Below are 21763 nucleotides of genomic sequence, written 5' to 3' on the forward strand. Positions count from 1 at the left end.
TATCTGCAAATCAAAACTGCATGCTGTCCTTCAGCTTGTCCCGTTTCATTCATCTTCTCCGGGTCGAACTCCGTGATCTTTGTCGACATCAAGTCTGACGATGCCACCCCAAGTAAGTTCATGCCGTGCAGAAGGGACATAGCTGAGGCCATGGCAAGTACCTGCAGGCAAAAAAAAGACTCCGTGAACTAAAGATACAAACTCCTGAACATGCACGTTTTGTGGTACAGGAAAGTTGTACATGTAAAATGTCTGACACTGATCGGCGAAACGATGCTTTGATAATAACCTCGATAGTTAGGATTGCAGCCCCCATGCCTCCCACCAGGGACAGCGATGAACGTAGAGTCTTGCCCACAGCGATGTAACATCCCTGAAAAAGAAGCCAATGATCTTTGTGTGATATTTCCTTTTCGTGTAATTGATTTTTACGGCTCCGCGGACAAAATCGCCTGAGACATTATGTTTTCGGGTTGTCCATCCGTCTTTTAAGCATTCAATGGGGTTCCACGTGAAGTAGTGACATGGGCATTGAGGAAGTTAGGAGTGGAGGAATGGTTGATCAGAGTAGTGATGGCAATGTATGAAAGAGCGCGCACAGCTGTAAGGCCGAAAGACGGGAACAGTGGTGAGTTTGAGGTTAAGGTGGGAGTGCATCAGGTGTCAATACTAAGTCCACTACTATTTGTAGCTGTGATGGAGATGCTGGCTCGGAACGTAAAGGACGGTTTACCGTGGGAGTTGTTGTATGCGGATGATCTGGTGTTGATTGGGGAGAGTATGGATGGAATGAAGGAAAAGATGAACAAGTGGAAGGAATGTATGGAGATAAAAGGTCTGAAGGTGAATATCGGAAAGACGAAGGTGATGGCAAGTGGTAAAGCATGTGGTGAGGTGGAAAGAACTGGGAAGTGGCCATGTGCTGTGTGCAGGACGGGTGTCGGAGTGAACTCAATTCAATGTACAATGTGCGCTGAGTAGGTTCATCAAAAATGTAGTGGTCTGAGAGGGTCATTAACCAGTGTGGCAGCTACATTCAAGTGTAAGGTGTGCACAGAGGGAGCTGCAGATGGAGGAAATGTTGAGTTGGATCTTGGAGACGGCGTGAAGCTGGAAGGTGTGAAAACATTTTGCTACCTAGGACACATGCTGAATGGCGTAGGTGGATCAGACTCGGCAACGGTTGCTGGAGTGAGATGTGCATGGAAGAAGTTACGGGAAGTGAGTGGCGTGCTGATGATGAGGGGAGTGTCGTTGAAGCTGAAGGGAAAGGTGTATGCTGCATGTGTGAGAAGTGTTATGATTTATGGGAGCGAGACATGGGTAATGAACGTAGAGCAGCAACGAAGGCTGGAAAGGGTGGAAATGCGAATGGTTCGGTGGAAGTGTGGAGTATCGTTGAGAGAGAGGAAGACAAATGATGAATTGCGAAAGATGATGGGAATAGAGCCTGTGATTGATGCTGTGAAGAGAAAACAGGTTGAGAGGTTTGGTCATAGGTTGAGGAAGGATGAAAGTGACTGGTTGAGAAGAGTGATGGAAATGAATGTAGAAGGAAGTAGAGGACGGGGAAGACCGAGAAAGACTTGGCTGAAGGTGGTGGAAGAAGAAATGTGGGCAAGGGGGTTAACAAGGGGAGATGCAGAAAATAGGGTAAAATGGAGAGGATTGTCATGGGGACCGCAAGGCTAACCCCCGCTCTATTAGGGAAAATGGCTTTAAAATGCCTGTTGTTGTTGTCCATCCGTCTGTCCGTGATCGGTTTTTGTTAGCACGATAACTTGAGAACAGCTGAAGGGATCCAAGTCAAACCTGGTGTCGGTATGTATAATGAGGTAGACATGAACTGATTAGATTTTGGAATCATGAGGTCATAATTCAACAAGTACCATGCTTAGTCTGATTCAAAGTGCTTGAAAACAAGAGCCTTTCCACTTGCCTCCATGCACTCGCATTTGGAAGATTTAAAGACATCTGCAGGTAACATCAGTTGAACTAACGTCATGGAGAAAGGAAGTATGTGTGGATGTGTTTGTGGCCCTAAATTGTGATTGGCTTACAGTCAAGGCCTGGTCAAGCTCTCAAAGCATTTGAAATGGTTTGCGAGCTTGATGAGATCACTTCACACACCTGTCTGTGGAAAAACCCAGGTTCGAGGCGTTGACAGCGTGCAGCGTCGATTGCTGCACCCGACAACTGTGTGCAGAAAACGTTGGGAACCACATTCCCTCCAGCAGCGCGTGAGAAACGCGAATTGTGTGCAAAATCTGCTGGGCCGGAAGCGCCGCAACACTGCAGCTGTCATGGAAATGAAGGGCGAACTCGAGTGAATCACTTGACACACAACAAAGTGTCCATCAGAGCAATCACAGAGCAGATTACAACTGATCAATAAACTCATCCAAATTGTGAATACAAGATATACCCCTTCCCAGCCTCTGGACCTTCACCTCCCCTTCGTTTGCCCCAATGTGCTTACGGTCGTCATAATGGTGTTCCAGGCCCGGTTGAATATGTCCGTGCCGTTGTCTCCAACATAACGTCTTCTCAGTTGATTGCGGAAGAATTCTTCTGTGAGCTGCAGGGCGAGACAAGAATGACCCAGGATTTTGGAGACAAGGAGCTGCACCTGCACTTACCAAATAACATCTGCATGGTAAACCACGGAACAGGCTTCAGCAGTGCTTTTTCTAGTTGTTATGGTAACTACCTTGCATCGCGACGTGTAAAGGAAGGTCCATACATATCAGTGGGATCAGGCGGTGTTGGAATTCCAAAGGTCAACATCGGCCGAATTTCTAAAATCTCCAATTTTCATCCAATTAACTTGATATTTGAAGAGGATTTGCATTTAATTCAACCACAAACTATTTTTTTAAGGTCGAATTTGTTTCATGGATTTCGCTCTGCATGACATCTTTCTTGTCTGTTTGTTTGTTTGTTTGTGAACAGGATATCTCAAAAGGTTGTGGACGGATTCGGATGAAATGATTACATTTTGATGAAGAGCCGGATCCGGATACTCTATTTTTTTGTGATTGTTTCACCATACAGAGATAGGGCCAAAACGATATATAGCACGATATTTCAAAACGTTGTGGACGGATTCGGACGTGGTTGAGTGGATGAGTTGTATTTTTTATTTATTTTTTCTGTTTCCAAGATCGAAGCTCGTGTAAGAGCAAACATTGATCACAAAAAGACAATCTGGTGTTTGTTCCCCCTCCATCCCCTCCCTTACCTCAAACGGCGACACAGCTAAAAAAGTGAAAAAGCTGAATGCCTCAACTCTGTGTTTGCCTCTAAATCTTGTGTCCCTAACCCATCCCTCTCTGTACCCACCATACCCAGTCATACCCAGCTGCTCCTGGACTCTGTGTCCTTTCCTCGTGACAAGGTGGAAAAGTTTCTGTCAACCCTCGACTCTGATTCTGCAACTGACCTGACGGCATCACCCCACGGGTCCTAAAATCCTGTTCTTCCGCTCTTTCACTCCCTCTCTCTGTTCTCTTCACCCTCTCTTTTGCTCAAGGTCAACTGCCATCTGCTTGGAAATCAGCCAACATCACCGCTTTACACAAAAAGGTGCAAAAACAGATCCTAGCAACCACAGACCAATCAGCCTTCTCCCAATTATCAGCAAAGTCATGGAATCCATCATTGCTTCGGATATGAAATCTTTCCTCTTCTCCAATGGCTTGATCTCTGATCATCAATTTGGTTTCAGACCAGGTCATTCTACTCTGGACATGCTGCTTCTGCTGGCTCAACAATGGATGGAGGTCCTCAATGCCAAACAGGAAATTAGAGCTGTCTCCCTCAATAGATCACGTGCCTTCGATACGGTCTGGCATGCCGCTCTGCTCACCAAACTCTCCTCCTTTGGTATCCATGGAAATCTCCACGCATGGCTGGCGGACTTCCTCTCTAGACGTAGTCAACGTGTGGCCCTGAATGGGTTTCTCTCATCTCCTCTTCCTGTTCAGGCTGGAGTTCCCCCAAGCCAGTGTTCTGGGCCCTTTGCTTTTTCTGGTCTTCATCAATGATCTCTCCGACTCTCTTGAAAATCCTCTCTATCTCTTTGCTGATGACTCCACTCTCTGCCGCTCCATTCCCCATCCCTCAGATCGGCAGTCTGCAGCCCTCCTCACTATCTGCAGACCTGGACAAAATCACTGACTGGGCAAACAAGTGGGACATGTCTTTCAATCCTGACAAATCTCACTCTCTTACGATGTCTCTCCGAAAAGACGGACTGGACAACCCTCCTATCCACTTTCTGAATAATCCTCTCCAAGAAGTTCTGTCACCCAAGCTTTGGGGTCTCACTATCTGCCATGATCTTTCCTGGGAAAACCACATTTCAAATCTGGCCTCCAAAGCCAGTCGCCGACTGGGCATCCTCCGTCGTGCGAAGTCCTTCCTTGGCACACTTGAGCTCCTCACCACATACAAGGCTTTCATCCGCAGCTCAATGGAATACTGCTCTCCCCTCTGGGCTGGTGCTCCTGCCTCACACCTAGCTCGTCTTCACGCTGTCGAATCCAAAGCTTTCAAAATCATTGGAATCTCCCGCGATGAAGCTATCTCTGAGGGCCTTTCACTCACTCACTGCAGGCAGGTAGGTGGTCTTTCTGTCTTCTACCGACTCCTCTCCGGCCTTGCTCCCCCAGCTCTCTCTGTGCTCTGTCCCCCCAAATATTCCTACAGGTCGCACAAGATCTGCCAGCAACCCTCTGATGGTTAAACTGCCGAAATCTCGGCTCTCTGCTCAACTTCACTCTTTCAATCCTCTTTTCTCCCGCCTGTGGAACAAACTCCCACACTCCCTTCAATCCCTCTCCTCCCTCCTGGTCTTTAAAACAGCTGTTCACCACCATCTCTTATCTTCCCCCATCCATAACCTTGATCTTTTCTACCCCCACTAATTCACCCCAGATCCACCTTGTTTGAAATTCCAACTTCTTTCCTGTAAATACTGGCAGTGTCCATATGTTTATACCTCTCCCACCCCCCCGCCCCCTTCACATGCCTCCCCCCCAAAGCCCTCTCCCTCCCACAGATCTCTCGATGTCTCCATGTCTCTCGGTCCCTGCTCTCAAATGTTGTGTTTGTGTCCTTCCCCCTCTCTCCCCATCTTGTCTACCGCTCCCGATGTTATTTGTTTTATGTGTCTGTTTGTCTTTCTGTGTGATTAATGTTCGCTTTCCCGAGCCTCGATCTTGTATACAAAAAAAAAAATATATATATATATATATATATATATATATATATAATTATATATATATATATATATATATATATATATATATACATATACGTATATATATATATACTTAACATTCATCTCTCTTATTAATCTTGTAAAGTAATTCATTTTTGGTTCTAATTTAAAAGAGTTATATTTTTTTTATTTTTTTATTATCATTAATTAGAAGATAATCACAGAATAAACATTGTTTGTATGAATCCTCATCATTAAGCCCCACTCTATCACAAGCCGGACAATTCTCTAATTTATCATATGGAGAGTCTGGAAATTCGAAATATCCTTCTATCATATTTATATAGTAAATTTTTACTTAAACTAAACGCAAGTTTATTAGCTAATAAATACAATGTTTCAAAACACAAAAGACAAATTTCAATCAATCTCTACTTCGGTGGAAGATATAGAAAAATATGTCAAAGATGTTAAATTGAACAAAGATAATATGGAAATTTTGGATTAAACCCATAATGGAGAATAACATGTGTCCTTTTATTAAATTTACGGGACAAGCTATGTTAATTAATAACTCTATTGAAGTAAATTTGACAAAGTTTCTCCACTACTACCGGCAATTTACGCAAAGCTTGAAAAGATCATTGATAAAGAAGCTTTGAAAATGAATGATAAGACCATCAACGATTCTAGAGGAAACATTTGTATATTCTTTAATAGACCCAAAGATGTGGGTGAAATTAATAATATGAATATTAGTGGTGAACTATCATTCCGTACCCTGATTATTAGAGATTATTTGAAAATAACATTTAATGTAAAAAATATTGTGGTTATTAGTTCTAATGAAAGAAAATATATAGATATTGATGGAAGTTTAATGGTATGTAAATGAGTGATATTAACAGTCAATACTCTGAGAGTCCAGGATCTGAATGTGATACTGAGAGTCTAGGATCTAATGATAATTATGATACTAATAGTTTGTGCTCAAATGATAGTTATGAGAGTAGCTTTATGATGATGATAGTGAATCAATGAGTGATAGTGATAGTAATTTTAGTGATGATAATTCAGTGTACACAGATGATACTGTGTTCTCATTGAACTTTGATGATAGTGATGATAGTGATTTGATGATAGATTGAGAGATCTCGCGAGATCTCGGAGACGGTGGGAGGGATTTTCGAAGCTCCACACGGTCTCCACGTTTTTCGAAGTTAAGTCTGTTCACAATTGTATTTTGTCGAAACTGTATTTATCTTTCGGTGTGTGAAGTTATTGTGTGCAACTTTGGTTGTTTCTCGGTGTTTATCTTTCATAAATTGATCGTCTGTTTGCCGTGTCGCGAGCAAGGCCTTGTACAGTGTGCACTGTACAACCTTGAGGCTTTGTTTTTCTCTCAGCGGTCCGTCGTTTGTGATCCAATAACTTTCGTTCTCTGTATTCCCAGGCTTTTCACCCATAGCCTACCTACTTCCTTGTGTATGTAAATCTCAACTCAAAAAAAAAAAAAAAAAAAAAAAAAAAATTCCTTCTCTGTTCTCATTCGTTTATTCATTCTTATTCGTTCGTGTCGTTCTTCGACCACGTGTTTCTCCCCCATTTACCCAGATAGTTTTCACTCATTAACCTTCAATGTTTACACTTTCCCCTCAAGTTATGTATTCCGTCATATTTTATAACACCTTTTTCTTCTTCTTCTTTAAAAGGCTGCTTTCGACTTGCTCACCAAATCAATTCATCCCAAAAAAAATATCCATCTCCTATAGTGCCTTTTTTCTACATTCCCTAAACTCTCCTGCACTCCATCCTCCATCCAGCGTCCTTAAACATATTTTTAACTCGGTCACAAGAAACTCATTTTGCAATAAATGTTCGTTTCCCATAAATCGTACACTTTCAAAAATCCAATCTCACCCCTCCCCTCCAAATCTTCCCCATAACCCCTCCCCTCCAAATCTTCCCCATCACCCCTCCCCTCCAAATCTTCCCCATCACCCATCCCTTTCAAATCTCCCCCCTTGCCCCCTCCCTCCTAAACTACCCCCTCACCCCTCCCCGCCAAGACGCCCCCTCGCCCCTCCCCTCCTAGACTCCTGCCTCACCCCTCCCCTCCAAATCTCCCCCATCCCTTTCAAATCCCTCCCCTTGTCCCTTCCCTCCCAAACTCCCCCCTCACCCCTCCCCTTCAAATCTCCCCACCCTCATTGCTTCTCAATTTCCCCCCTCTCACTCCCCCTCCTCAAAGCGTCCTCCCCGCTTCTTCCCCCTTCAAACTCTCACCTCCATCTCCCCCAACCTTCTGCCTCGCTCTTCCCCCTCCTCAAATAACACCTCATTGTGGCTCACCCAATCACCATCAAACCTTTTGTCCGCCCCATCCTTCCCTTTCTCCGAGCTATTCTGAAATCTCTGACACACCTTCAACAGCTCTCCCTACCTCTTCCACCTCTTCCACCTCTTACCCTACCCCTCCTCCCCCCTGTTCTGTATCTGATGCTCCCCCTTCCTCTTCATTAACGGTATGGACCTCAAACATCCGGGGCCTTCGTTCAAACTTAACTGATCTCTCCATACAGGTTGCTTCTGTCAAACCAGACGTGATCTGCTTAACAGAAACTTTCCTCCTTTATGATGTCTCTGATTCCATAGTATCTCTCCCGGGCTACTCCCTCCTCCGGTATGATAGACCTGAGCCTCGTCCTGGAGGCGGGGTTGCTATCTTTATCAAAAACTCTCTTCCTCACTCGCCCTGCACTGCACTCTCTCCACCTCACCCCCAGGAATACCTCTGGCTACGGCTTCCCCTTCGCTCCCACCTCTTGTTCATATGTGTGTTGTACCGTCCACCAAACAGTGATGACTCCATCTACATCTCGCTGTCTGATGATATGGACCAACTTCTATCTACTCATCCCAACTCTCTCTTCCTCATATGTGGTGATTTCAATTGTCACCATGCCAGTTGGCTGGGTGTGGGTACCTCTCTCACCAGCCATGGCTCTTCAGCAAAGGACTTCTGCGACTCACTGGGACTGACACAATCTGTCAATTTCCCGACCCGGATCTCAGTCAACGGAACATCTTCTCTTCTGGACTTGGTTATGACTAACTTCCCTGAAAATGTCTGCTGCTCTTCTTCTGCTCCGATCGGATCATCTGATCATGTCCTTGTTAAAGTGGACATCTCTCTGACCATCCTCAGGGAGCCTGCTCAGCGTCGACGAGTCTGGCATTTCACTCAGGCCAACTGGCACGGTCTTCAAGCAGCCATCAATCATCTGGACTGGTCTCCCATCTCTACCACCTCTGACATCAACTCATCCTGGGAATTCTTCCAAAGTAAATTGCTCTCTCTCATGCACAGATTTATCCCATCTCGTCTTCAGTTGTCATACCCTTCCTCCCGTCCATGGTACACGGAATCTTGTGGTGAGGCTGTTGCCCAGAAACAACTTGCCTTCGTCTCCTGGAAAGCAAATCCAACGGAAGGAAATCTCATTTCCTTTCACAAAGCCCGAAACAAGTGTGTGTCCACCCTCAGGAGAGCCAGGAAACAATATCTCTCCATTCTCAAGACCGAACTCTCTTATCTGTCTCCCTCTTCCAAATCCTGGTGGCGTCTGGTCAAATCCGTTTCTGGTGTTTGTTCCCCCTCCATCCCCTCCCTTACCTCAAACGGCTACACAGCTGACTCCGCACGTGAAAAAGCTGAATGCCTCAACTCTGTGTTTGCCTCTAAATCTTGTGTCCCAAACCCATCCCTTTCTGTACCCACCATACCCAGTCGTACCCTGCTGCTCCTGGACTCCGTGTCCTTTCCTCCTGACAAGGTGGAAAAGTTTCTGTCAACCCTCGACTCTGATTCTGCAACTGGACCCGACGGCATCAGCCCACGGGTCCTAAAATCCTGCTCTGCTGCTCTATCTCACCCTCTCTCTGTTCTCTTCACCCTCTCTTTTGCTCAAGGTCAACTGCCATCTGCTTGGAAATCAGCCAACATCACCGCTTTGCACAAAAAAGGTGCAAAAACAGATCCTAGCAACTACAGACCAATCAGCCTTCTCCCAATTATCAGCAAAGTCATGGAATCCATCATTGCTTCAGATATGAAATCTTTCCTCTTCTCCAATGGCTTGATCTCTGATCATCAATTTGGTTTCAGACCAGGTCACTCTACTCTGGACATGCTGCTTCTGCTGTCTCAACAATGGATGGAGGTCCTCAATGCCAAACAGGAAATTAGAGCTGTCTCCCTCGACATATCACGTGCCTTCGACACGGTCTGGCACCCCGCTCTGCTCACCAAACTCTCCTCCTTTGGTATCCATGGAAATCTCCACGCATGGCTGGCGGACTTCCTCTCTAGTCGTCGTCAACGTGTGGCCCTGAATGGGTTTCTCTCATCTCCTCTTCCTGTTCAGGCTGGAGTTCCCCAAGGCAGTGTTCTGGGCCCCGTGCTTTTTCTGGTCTTCATCAATGATCTCTCTGACTCTCTCGAAAATCCTCTCTATCTCTTTGCTGATGACTCCACTCTCTGCCGCTCCATTCCTCTTCCCTCAGATCGGCAGTCTGCTGCCTCCTCACTCTCTGAAGACCTGGACAAAATCACAGACTGGTCAAACAAGTGGAACATGTCTTTCAATCCTGACAAATCTCACACTCTTACTATGTCTCTCCGAAAAGATCGACTGGACAACCCTCCCATCTACTTTCTCAACAATCCTCTCCAAGAAGTTCTGTCGCTCAAGATTTTGGGTCTCACTATCTGCCATGATCTTTCTTGGGAAAACCACATTTCCAAGCTGGCCTCCAAAGCCAGCCGCCGACTGGGCATCCTCCGTCGTGCGAAGTCCTTCCTCGGCACACCTGAGCTCCTCACCACATACAAGGCTTTCATCCGCAGCTCAATGGAATACTGTTCTCCCCTATGGGCCGGTGCTCCTGCCTCACACCTAGCTCGGCTTCACGCTGTTGAAACCAAAGCTTTCAGAATTATTGGAATCTCCCGCGATGAAGCTATCTCTGAGGGCCTTTCACTCACTCACCGCAGGCAGGTAGGTGGTCTTTCTGTCTTCTACCGACTCCTCTACGGCCTTGCACCCCCAGCTCTCTCTGTGCTCTGTCCCCCAAATATTCCTACAGGTCGCACAAGATCTGCCAGCAACCCTCTGATGGTTAAACTGCCGAAATCTCGGCTCGCTGCTCACCTTCACTCTTTCATTCCTCTTTTCTCCTGCCTCTGGAACAAACTCCCTCACTCCCTTCAATCCCACTCCTCCCTCCAGGTCTTTAAAACAGCTGTTCACCACCATCTCTTATCTTCCCCCATCCAAAACCTTGATCTTTTCTACCCCCGCTAATTCACCCCAGATCCACCTTGTTTGAAATTCCAACTTCTTTCCTGGAAGTCCTGGCAGTGTCCATATGTTTTATACCTCTCCCACCGCTCCCTTCCCATGCCCCCCCCCCCCCCCCAAAGCCCTCGCCCTCTCTCAGATCTCTCGATGTCTCCATGTCTCTCGGTCCCTGCTCTCAAATGTTGTGTTTGTGTCCTTCCCCCTCTCTCCCCATCTTGTCTACCGCTCCCGATGTTATATGTTTTATGTGTCGGTTTGTCTTTCTGTGTGATTAATGTTCGCTCTTTCACGAGCCTCGATCTTGTATACAAAAAAAAAAAAAAAAAAAAAAAAAAAAAAAAATAGTGATGATGATGATTTTAGTGTTGTATTTTGTGATTAAAAAGTGTTTTACTTCAAGCACAGTTTCATATGTAAAAAGCCTGTAAAAAGGCACTTTATTTTATAAGTGTTTTACTTTAAGTATAGTTTCATATATAAAACAGCACGTTTTCTCACGCTGTAAATATGGTTTATTGTGATACTTGCGAGAAGGAAGTAAAATATTATAAACGACATATTCTCACCGCAAAACACACTTACAACATTCTAAATCAATTATCACCACTTCCTAAGAACAAAAAACATTGTAGTCTCTGTAATAGAGATATCCTAAAGAAGGGGTTCAAAGCCCATCTTAAAACAAACAAACACTTGTCAAAATTGTTTACTATTAAAAATACTGATGCTGCTTTCAAAAGACATATCAGGATTCGAATCTTTAACTTTAATCCTCCTGGTCCAAAGTCAATACTTGAAGCTGTAGAGATTATTGAACCATCAATGAAAGCCTTCGTTGAAAAGACTCTTCTCGAATTGAATTCAATCAAGTTCTATATGGGTATTAAAATAAAAAACTCAAAAGATTATCCATTCACTGGTGAAAACATCACTGATTTAGCTTACATGAGAACAGGCACACACTTTATAACAACATACAATCAGATTAATCCCACTTATGTTGAACTTATCCAGCAAGAACAAGAACTTGAGCATACTATTACTGGAAGTGGTTGGAATATAGATGAGATACAATTTATTGACATTCATATTCTTAAATCAGATTCTCTAAATGCATCTTCTTACATTGATTTACCCAGTGTTATCAAAAATAGAAAAGCAGTTATCAATATCAAAAATAAAGACAATAAATGTTTTCTCTGGTCTATTCTAGCACATCTACATCCTCAAAATAGCCATGTTGAAAGAGTATCTCATTATAAAAAATATGAGAATACGTTGAATACAAAAGATCTAAATTTTCCAATGACTTTTAATGATATTCCTAAATTTGAAAATATGAATAATTTATCAGTTAATGTTTATGGTCTGACGGAAACAAACAACATTCAGATTTTAAAGCTTTCTGAAAATTATAATCAAACTCATATTAATCTTCTTGATGTTAATTCAGAGGAAAATTCACATTATACATACATCAAAGATATTACAAAATTAATAAAACCACAAGTATGTAAAAGAACAAATAAAATATATATTTGTTTGCGTTGTCTTAACTTCTTCCATACACAAGAAAGATTAGATAAACATTCAAATTATTGTGGTGAACATAAATCAACGGTAATCAACATGCCTAAAGAAGGCTCAAATATCTCATTCAAAGATGAAAAGAAAACAATAAAACATCCATTTGTTATATATGCTGATTTTGAAAGTATTTTAGAAAAAATTGATACTGCTTCTCCAGATCCAGAAGAATCATACACAAATAAATATCAAAAACATACTCCTTGTGGTTTTTGTTATTATATCAAATCATCCGTTGGTGATGAATATAACAAATTAGAGATGTATAGAGGCTCAAATACCCCAGGGGAGTTTGTGAAATGACTAGAAAAAGACTGTGTTCGATTAAGAAAGATAATGAGAGAAACCAATAAACCAATGTCCTTGGCGAGTAAAGAGAAAAGGGAATTTATAAAAAACAATGTCTGTCATATTTGTGAGGAGAAAATAGGTGAAGGTCTAAAGGTTAGAGATCATTGTCATCTCACTGGTAAATATAGAGGTCCGGCTCATCAAAGTTGTAATATTAATTATAAACTCCCCTCTTTCATTCCTGTCTTTCTTCATAACAACGCTAATTATGATACGTATCTATTTATCAAGGAACTCTCAAAGACATCTGGACACATTTCAGCAATTCCTAACACGGATCAGAAATACATTTCATTCACAAAAACAATTCATACATCTCCTATAACTCAGATCAGATTTCTTGATACATTTAAATTCATGACAAGTCCATTGGCTAACTTGGTTCAAAATCTAAAAGAGTTCCCATGTCTTTCAGAGTATTTTTCAGACAAAGATTTACTAACACAAAAGGGAATTTATCCCTATGACTATATGAACTCATTTGAGAGATTCAATGAAACACAACTTCCTTCAAAAGAAAATTTCTATAATAAATTAAATAATAGTCATATATCTGATAAAGATTATGTACACGCACAAAATGTTTGGAAAAAATATAACATCAAGAATCTTGGTGAGCATCACGATTTGTATCTCAAAGCTGATGTGCTTTTGTTGGCTGATGTGTTTGAGGCTTTCAGAACAAACTGTCATTCTGGATATGGATTGGATCCTGCTCACTATTACACTGCTCCTGGATTGGCTTGGAGTGCAATGTTAAAAATGACAAAACAAGGTTTGGATTTGATAACCGATGTCGATATGCTTTTAATGATTGAAAAGGCAAAAAGAGGTGGAATTTCACAAGTATGCTCGAGCAGATACGCAAAAGCAAATAACAAATATCTTCCGAATTATGATTCAACGAAAGAGAGTTCTTACTTGATGTACTATGACGCGAACAACCTCTATGGCTGGGCAATGTCTCAGGCTCTTCCTTATGGAAAACTTAGATGGGGAAAGGAAAAAGACTACAAAAAGGTTTTACAAGATGTATGTATCTCTACACAAGCTGAATTAGATGAAGAAAAAGTTGGTTATTATTTTGAAGTTGATTTGAAATATCCAGAGGAACTCCATAACCTACACAAAGATCTCCCATTTGCTTGTGAAAAGGAAAGTCCAAAGAAGTAGTGGTTAAGTGATTATCAACAATCATTTAATGTAAAGGGTAAAGCGTCAGAGAAGCTTCTAACAACACTATACAACAAGAAAAATGATGTGCTCCATCAAAGAAATTTGAGACAATGTCTTTCAAAGGGTCTCCGTGTTGAAAAGATACATAGGATTCTCAAGTTTAATCAGAGTCATTGGTTGAAAGAGTACATTGATTTTAATACACAAAGAAGAACAGAGTCAAAAACAGATTCTGAGAAAGACTTTTATAAATTGATGAATAATGCTGTATTTGGAAAAACGATGGAGAATGTTAGAAAGAGACAAAACATTCGTCTATCAACATCATGGAAACAAGCATCAAAATTAATCAACAGACCAAGCTTCTCGAGAGTAGAAGTTTTTACGGAAAACTTTTGTGCGATACATTTGATGAGAGAAAGCGTTGAGATGGACAAACCTATTTACATTGGTACCTCAATACTTGATTTATCAAAGTCCTTGATGTATGATTACTTTTACAATAACTTGAGGAAGAAATATCAAAATGATGTTAATCTACTTTATATGGATACAGATCGTTTTATTTTAAAAATTAATACTGATGAATCATGTTTATTTCGACATGAAAAAGGACATTAATATCTATGATACAATATGATCCCTGGTTTTGGGCTAGTGGCTCGGGTGCCGGCTAAGGATCCTAGGATCCTGGGTTTGAATCCCGGTCAATCGCTGAATTAACACCAGGGGGGTTGACTCAGCCTGTCATCCTTCCGAGGTCGGCAAATTGAGTACCAGTTCACTGGTAATTCCCTGCTTGTCGTTAAAGGCGGCAAAAAGGGTTGGCGTCAGGAAGGGCATCCGGCCGTAAAACATTGCTTCAAAAAGGGGACCGAAAAACAACAACAACCACAGTTCCCGAAAAAGGCCAACCCCCGCTTGCGGGGAAAAATGGCCTCTAAAGGTGGTTTTTTGTTTTTTTTATACAAGTAATTACAGTCCAGAGAGTGAGTTGTTCTCTTCTAAAAATAAAAAGGTGATTGGAAAGTTCAAGGATGAATTAGGAGGATATGTTATGAGTGAATTTGTGGGATTGAGGTCAAAGGCTTATGCTTATAAATACATTGTGAATAACATTGAAAAGACTGATAAGAAGTTAAAAGGTGTAAATAAAAATGTTATTAAAGAAACAATAAACTTTAAGGATTATTATAACTGTTTAACAACAAAGAAAGAAGAGTTTAGAAAGATTAATGGAATAAGAAGTTATAAACATCAATTATATACAGAAGAGATAAATAAGAAAGCATTAGGGGCTTTTGATGATAAGAGGTTTATTTTTAAAAATGGAATTGATAGTCTCCCTTATGGTTATATAAGTATATAAGTGATAAGATATATAAGTGATGAGATATATAAGTGATAAGATATATAAGTGATAAGATAATGGGGTTAGGGATTTTAAGGGCTACCGCCACCTTTTTTATAAATAAATAAATGATAGAACCAAGTATCAACCAGACTAAAGAGTGGAGGTGCAATCAACCTTGGTATATAAATGGTAAACATAACGAATGTGAAAAATATCAAATAGGTATAATTGAAAAGGCAACTGGTAGAAAAGTTCACAAAACAAATAAGAGAATTAATTTAAATACCGGTGAGTTGGGTAAAAAAGATGGAAATATTTTTGAGTGGACGGAAAACTTTGATGGTTGTCAGGAAAATATATACTTTAATTTTAAAATGGTGTGTGGCACTGGAGGCGCTCAAACAAGTACATTGAGGGAGGTTTATCATTTTATCTCAGCTCAGTTAAAATATCTTGACAAAGAACCAAACTTAAACATATACTTTGTTAATGTATTAGATGGTGATGGTAGTGGTAAGATAATTAAATTATTTCCCACACATAAACAAATATTTGTAGGATCATTGTTTGAGTGGTCTACTCGGGATCATTGATATTAAGAGAGTGAGAGGGAGCAAATATTCGTAGAATCATTGTTTGAGTGGTCTAATGAACAACATTGAGAATAAGAGTATGTCAAAAGGCTAAAAGGTTCGTAAAGAACAGGGTGGGAGAAATAGAGGTGTTAAGGGGAAATTAGGGTGAGAGAAAAATTAACATGTAAGTCAATGGGAAAATGAGGGTGGTCCAGGAACAACATTATTACCCGACTTACACTGTTAGCCGGTTTTGATATTTTATTGTCTTCATTTACATAATACATAACCTGGTTTAACCCTGGTGTTGGGCGAGCGGCTAGGGTGTCAGCTTAGGATCCTAGGATCCTGGGTTCGAAACCCGGCCGATCGCTGAATTAACGCCAGGGGGGTTGACTCAGCCTGTCATCCTTCCGAGGTCGGCTAATTGAGTACCAGTTCACTGGTAATTCCCTGCTTGTCGTTAAAGGCGGCAAAAAGGGTTGGCGTCAGGAAGGGCATCCGGCCGTAAAACATTGCTTCAAAAAGGGGACCGAAAAACAACAACTACCACGGTTCCCGAAAAAGGCCAACCCCCGCTTGCGGGGAAAAATGGCCTCTAAAGGTGGTTTTTTAAATATATTTTTTTATTTACATAATACATAAGCAAAAAAAAAATCACTATTTTCCCACTTTACAATACTCTTTCAGCACAGGTCTTGGACTCGGACCCAGTGGACTTGACTAACACTGGAATGAATGCTTTAACCCCAGTCTAACGGGGGAGGAGACCATTGGGAAGTCGAACGTTTTTTTCACTTAAAAAAAAAAAAAAACACCTTTAGAGGCCATTTTTCCCCGCAAGCGGGGGTTGGCCTTTTTCGGGAACTGTGGTTGTTGTTGTTTTTCGGTCCCCTTTATTTAATTTAACTTTAACTAAAACTTTAACTAAAAGTCCTTTAACTAAAACACCTTAATTTAATTAGTTAATATCCTAATCATAAAATAACATCCTAATCATCAAAATAAAATAAAGTCAGGAGACGACGATGGTTCACGAGCGAGCAGTATTCAATGACAAAGGACGGACTATAACCGAAACAGGCCCGGACGGGCCAGGCCCAGAAATGTCAAAACGAAGGTTACTGACCTTGAAACGAGATAGAAAATAATGTATAATCAGTTATGACTCTATGAGGTTAGTTAGCTACACAATACCGAAAATTCGGTGAAAAATGAAATGAAAAAAAAAAAATGAAAAATGAAAAATGAAAAATCGAGCTCCGTGGGGCTAGACATGACATTGGCCTAACTAAATACAGAAACCCCTGTCAGATTCCACCAAACCCCTCGGAGAAGATGTAGCTTGAACTCGATTACCCCCTAAAAATACATCTTTTTCGGGCGTAGCTCCGCCCACAGTGGGCGCAATATGCCCACTCCAGGCAGGACACAACTAGATCATGATATCAAACTCCCACCCAGGTTTCATCAAGATCGGATATCATCGGGTAGTTATGCTGTGGACACACACACACACACACACACACACACACACACACACACACACACACACACACACACACACACACACACACACACACACACACACACACACACACACACACACGACGAATATAGTGGTGACTTAAATAAGTAAAAGCATTATACTACAATATGCAATTTGGTTGAGAAATGGTTGGGGACACGTTTAACAAAATGGCCGCGAGTCAGCCATCTTGGATCTGATCTCAAAAGAAAATGACATACACATGTAAGCAGTCTTTCATGATCTGTGTGCAAAGTATGAACAAGATCGGTAAATGCATGTCTGAGAAATGGTCGAGGACGTGTTCAACATCGGGTTTGTTTTTTTGTTTTTTTAGAACAAAAATGGCCGCCAGTCAGCCATATTGGATGTGATCACGAAGTCAACACGATCAGCCTCAATAAGAAGGCACGCATTTCAGACCAAGTCCAACGGGGGCTAATAAAAAGTGACCTGTAATGTACTGTATTCACTGACGATGGTCGGAAATCGAGGGGGAAAATTGGACCTCATCAGTCTTTTCTTCCTCCTTCTCAAGCACATTCACTCTTTCCAGTTCCATCAAGTCGTTTGGCAGTTGTTCACTGTGCGATTCCAGCATTTCGATAACAGAATCATGATGCACATCATCAAACCCAGATACCTTTGCAATCTTCTGACAATGCACATGGGGAACAACATTCTCAAAAGTTCTAACGTCGTTAACACACTTTCTGAGCCTTTCCTCCATACACTGATCAGGCACTGCAGTGTGATCGCTATTTTGTGAAACATGTGATCTAAACTTTCTTTTCCTGGACACCACAATGTACACGATGAGCACAACAATGATCACCACAAGAAATGCGATGATGGTGAAAGGAACCGCATTCCCTGTAAAACAAAAACAACAACAATTATTATAAATCATAAGTAAACACCCAAAATATTACAGATTTAATCCGTTTCAGGATAAACAACGTCCTGGGTACAAACACCTTCCATCCGAATCAGGGATACCAAGTGTGTTTGTGTAGAACCTGTTTTAGGTGAGCGGCAGGCACCACCTACCGAACGAACACGAACACACACACACACACACACACACACACACACACACACACACACACACACACACACACACACACACACACACACACACACACACACACACGCACACACACACACACACACACACACACACACACATCATATACCATTTTAAAGCTCATCATCTCTCCAGTCAAACTGAAGTCATGATGTGGATGGTGCAGTTTTTGTGAAGCAAAGATCAAACAAGGTCAACGTCACATGATGACTTCTCAAACTTATGTCGTGATAAACCATTACCCGCAGAATCTCAGATGATATATATATCAGCCTCAATGCATAATGCAGCCTCAACTCATATATGGCAGAAACATGATGTCGGTGTCCAAATCAACATTGGTGTCCAATGTCCAATCGTGGTGGTCACGGTTACGGTCTGGTCAGTGTCGCCTTTTCAGCTGGACACTGCTCCATTTGAAGTCTGTCTATCTCCCGGTCTGTACGTGGTGCTCACACCTCGCCTAAATCATCAGACAAATTTGAACAAGCTTGCTAATGATATTAAAGTTTCACTAACTTCTGGCAGCGTTGTTAACATGCTGTGCATTTTATGTGGCAGCAAGGACGTTACAATGGAACCAAGCCCAGTTAAGTTAACACGGAAGAGAAGACGACTACCACCGAACTTTCCAAAATTTGTCATTAATATACAGGAAAAGAAACACGACATAATGACAATAACACCGAAGCTTTTCATGCTGTTCTCTTCAAGGTGATTCACAGCAGAGACCGGAAGAGGTGAGAACTAGTGCATTTATAAGCATGTCTAAGTAACAGCGACACCGATTGGTTCTTCTTTCATGACGTCATTGGTGTTCTGAACGCCCATTGGTGGGCTCAGTCACCAATGTATGTCCCGGGCTCCGATTGGCTGGAGTCATCGATGACGCACCATTTGCATCATTACCCTGGACAACGGCAGGCGAAATACCTTTAATCTTTCTATGTTGAAAGGGAATGAGAGAGAAGGTACAAATTCCTTTTGACGACACAATGTAGGGTCCGTGTCATGGATGAAATTTGCTTCTAACATATGTAGATGTAACGTACTCCGACCTCGGCTCAATATCTCAAACATATCTGCATTGTACTGGTCTGCACTATCGGGGTTGGCATCCAGGTGCCGTGCAATGGCAGAAGAAGAAGAAGAAGAAATGGTCGAAAGTCCTCGAACGTTCTTGCATGCTCGTACCGGTTGAGTCCTCACAAAGACCTTGTGTTCTGAGGAGGAACCAAGTAATGTTCTAGAAAAGTTCATGGAAAGGGGCGCCAATTTGATTCATACACCTGCATGAAGAAGTAAATGTTCTAGAAAAGTTCATGGAAAGGATGCCAATTTGATTCATACACCTGCATGAAGAAGTAAATGTATTTTATTTGCCAGATGTAGGGCGCCCCTTTATTGGTGGAAAAAGAGAAGAGTGTTCACATCGACCTCAATTGCCTGCGGCTAAAGCTAGCCAACAAAAAGGACAAGTCACTAGCCAAACATCCCCCATGTGAAGCAAGCTTTGAAGAGCATGCAGAATGAGCATATTGGCAAACCATGATGTGGATGTCATCACACACAGCCAAGCCAGGTATTGGGTTCCCAGAGCAACATGGTTGGGGAAAAGCAGGATGATAAACTTGTGGCTGTGTAACCCAAGGGACCAATGGCCTTTGAGCTCCTAGGAGGACTCATGTGTTCCTGTTCCAGAAGGAGTAGATGTGTCATCAGTTGTGTTTGTAGTCAGAGCAGTCTTCCTCGCACAGAACTGTGCACATGTCATGGAAATGACGACTGTGGAAACCAACATTCGACTGACAGGGAACAAGAGCATCTGGATGAAGATGATGACGACGGGTGAAGAGTGAAGGGTTGTTTGCAGTTGTACTCTCATATTGATTCTAAAGTTAATTTAAACTGCCAGGAAGTATATAAGTGTATCGAAGGAGTGGCAAAATGTCACGAGATCTGCATACATAATAAATGGATAGCCACGAATGCATTTTATACTGTATATACATACAAACAAAACATAAAATATGATGGATGTTTCAATCATCATCATCATCGATGCAGATTACAAAGAGTGGCATCACGTGGGAACCATAGCTTGGATACAGAGATTGTACACATTCACAAATTGTCTTTTTTTTCTTTTTTTCTTTTTTTTCTTTTTTTTTTCTTTTTTTTTTTTCTTTTTTCTTTTTTTTTTTTTGTATACAAGATCGAGGCTCGTGAAAGAGCGAACATTAATCACACAAAAAGACAAACAGACACACAAAACAAATAACATCGGGAGCGGTAGACAAGATGGGGAGAGAGGGGGAAGGACACAAACACAACATTTGAGAGCAGGGACCGAGAGACATGGAGACATCGAGAGAACTGTGGGAGGGAGAGGGCTTTGGGGGGGAGGCATGGGAAGGGGGGGGGGGGGGGGTGGGAGAGGTATAAAACATATGGACATTGGACACTGCCAAGACTTCCAGGAAAGAAGTTGGAATTTCAAACAAGGTGGATCTGGGGTGAATTAGTGGGGGTAGAAAAGATCAAGGTTTTGTATGGGGGAAGATAAGAGATGGTGGTGAACAGCTGTTTTGAAGACCTGGAGGGAGGAGTGTGATTGAAGTGAGTGTGGGAGTTTGTTCCAGAGGCAGGAGAAAAGAGGAATGAAAGAGTGAAGGTGAGCAGAGAGCCGAGATTTCGGCAGTTTAACCATCAGAGGGTGGCTGGCAGATCTTGTGCGACCTGTAGGAATATTTGGGGGACAGAGCACAGAGAGAGCTGGGGGAGCAAGGCCGGAGAGGAGTCGGTAGAAGACAGAAAGACCACCTACCTGCCTGCGGTGAGTGAGTGAAAGGCCCTCAGAGATAGCTTCATCGCGGGAGATTCCAATGATTCTGAAAGCTTTGGATTCAACAGCGTGAAGCCGAGCCAGGTGTGAGGCAGGAGCACCAGCCCATAGGGGAGAACAGTATTCCATTGAGCTGCGGATGAAAGCCTTGTATGTGGTGAGGAGCTCAGGTGTGCCTAGGAAGGACTTCGCACGACGGAGGATGCCCAGTCGGCGACTGGCTTTGGAGGCCAGCTTGGAAATGTGGTTTTCCCAAGAAAGATCATGGCAGATGGTGAGACCCAAAAGCTTGAGCGACAGAACTTCTTGGAGAGGATTGTTGAGAAAGTAGATAGATAGGAGGGTTGTCCAGTCGATCTTTTCGGAGAGACATAGTAAGAGTGTGAGATTTGTCAGGATTGAAAGACATGTTCCACATGTTTGACCAGTCTGTGATTTTGTCCAGGTCTTCAGAGAGTGAGGAGGCTGCAGACTGCCGATCTGAGGGAAGAGGAATGGAGCGGCAGAGAGTGGAGTCATCAGCAAAGAGATACAGAGGATTTTCCAGAGAGTCGGAGAGATCATTGATAAAGACCAGAAAAAGCACAGGGCCCAGCACACTGCCTTGGGGAACTCCAGCCTGAACGGGAAGGGGAGATGAGAGAAATCCATTCAGGGCCACACGTTGACTACG

The 21763-nt window shown here is 42.4% G+C and overlaps 1 protein-coding gene across 4 annotated transcripts in view; it reads right to left on the reverse strand.

The window, feature by feature from the left end:
- Window positions 1-289: 289 nt before the first annotated feature.
- The window catches only part of LOC137421326 (uncharacterized), a 147748-nt gene continuing 126274 nt past the window's right edge, over window positions 290-21763 (reverse strand). For 2 of the 4 annotated variants that reach the window (XM_078782295.1, XM_078782252.1), the window contains one exon: window positions 13696-18031. In XM_078782295.1, the coding sequence (XP_078638421.1) occupies window positions 17628-18031 (404 nt within the window). In that variant the 3' untranslated portion in view covers window positions 13696-17627. Of the gene's footprint in view, window positions 374-2130; window positions 2299-2479; window positions 2579-13695; window positions 18032-21763 lie in introns of those variants that run through there. The other 2 variants (XR_013624178.1, XR_013624176.1) reach the window with 2 other exon arrangements.

The sequence above is a fragment of the Myxine glutinosa genome, chromosome 1 (genome assembly GCF_964187855.1).
Source record: "Myxine glutinosa chromosome 1, kmMyxGlut1.1, whole genome shotgun sequence".
NCBI classification, from domain to species: Eukaryota; Metazoa; Chordata; class Myxini; order Myxiniformes; family Myxinidae; genus Myxine; species Myxine glutinosa.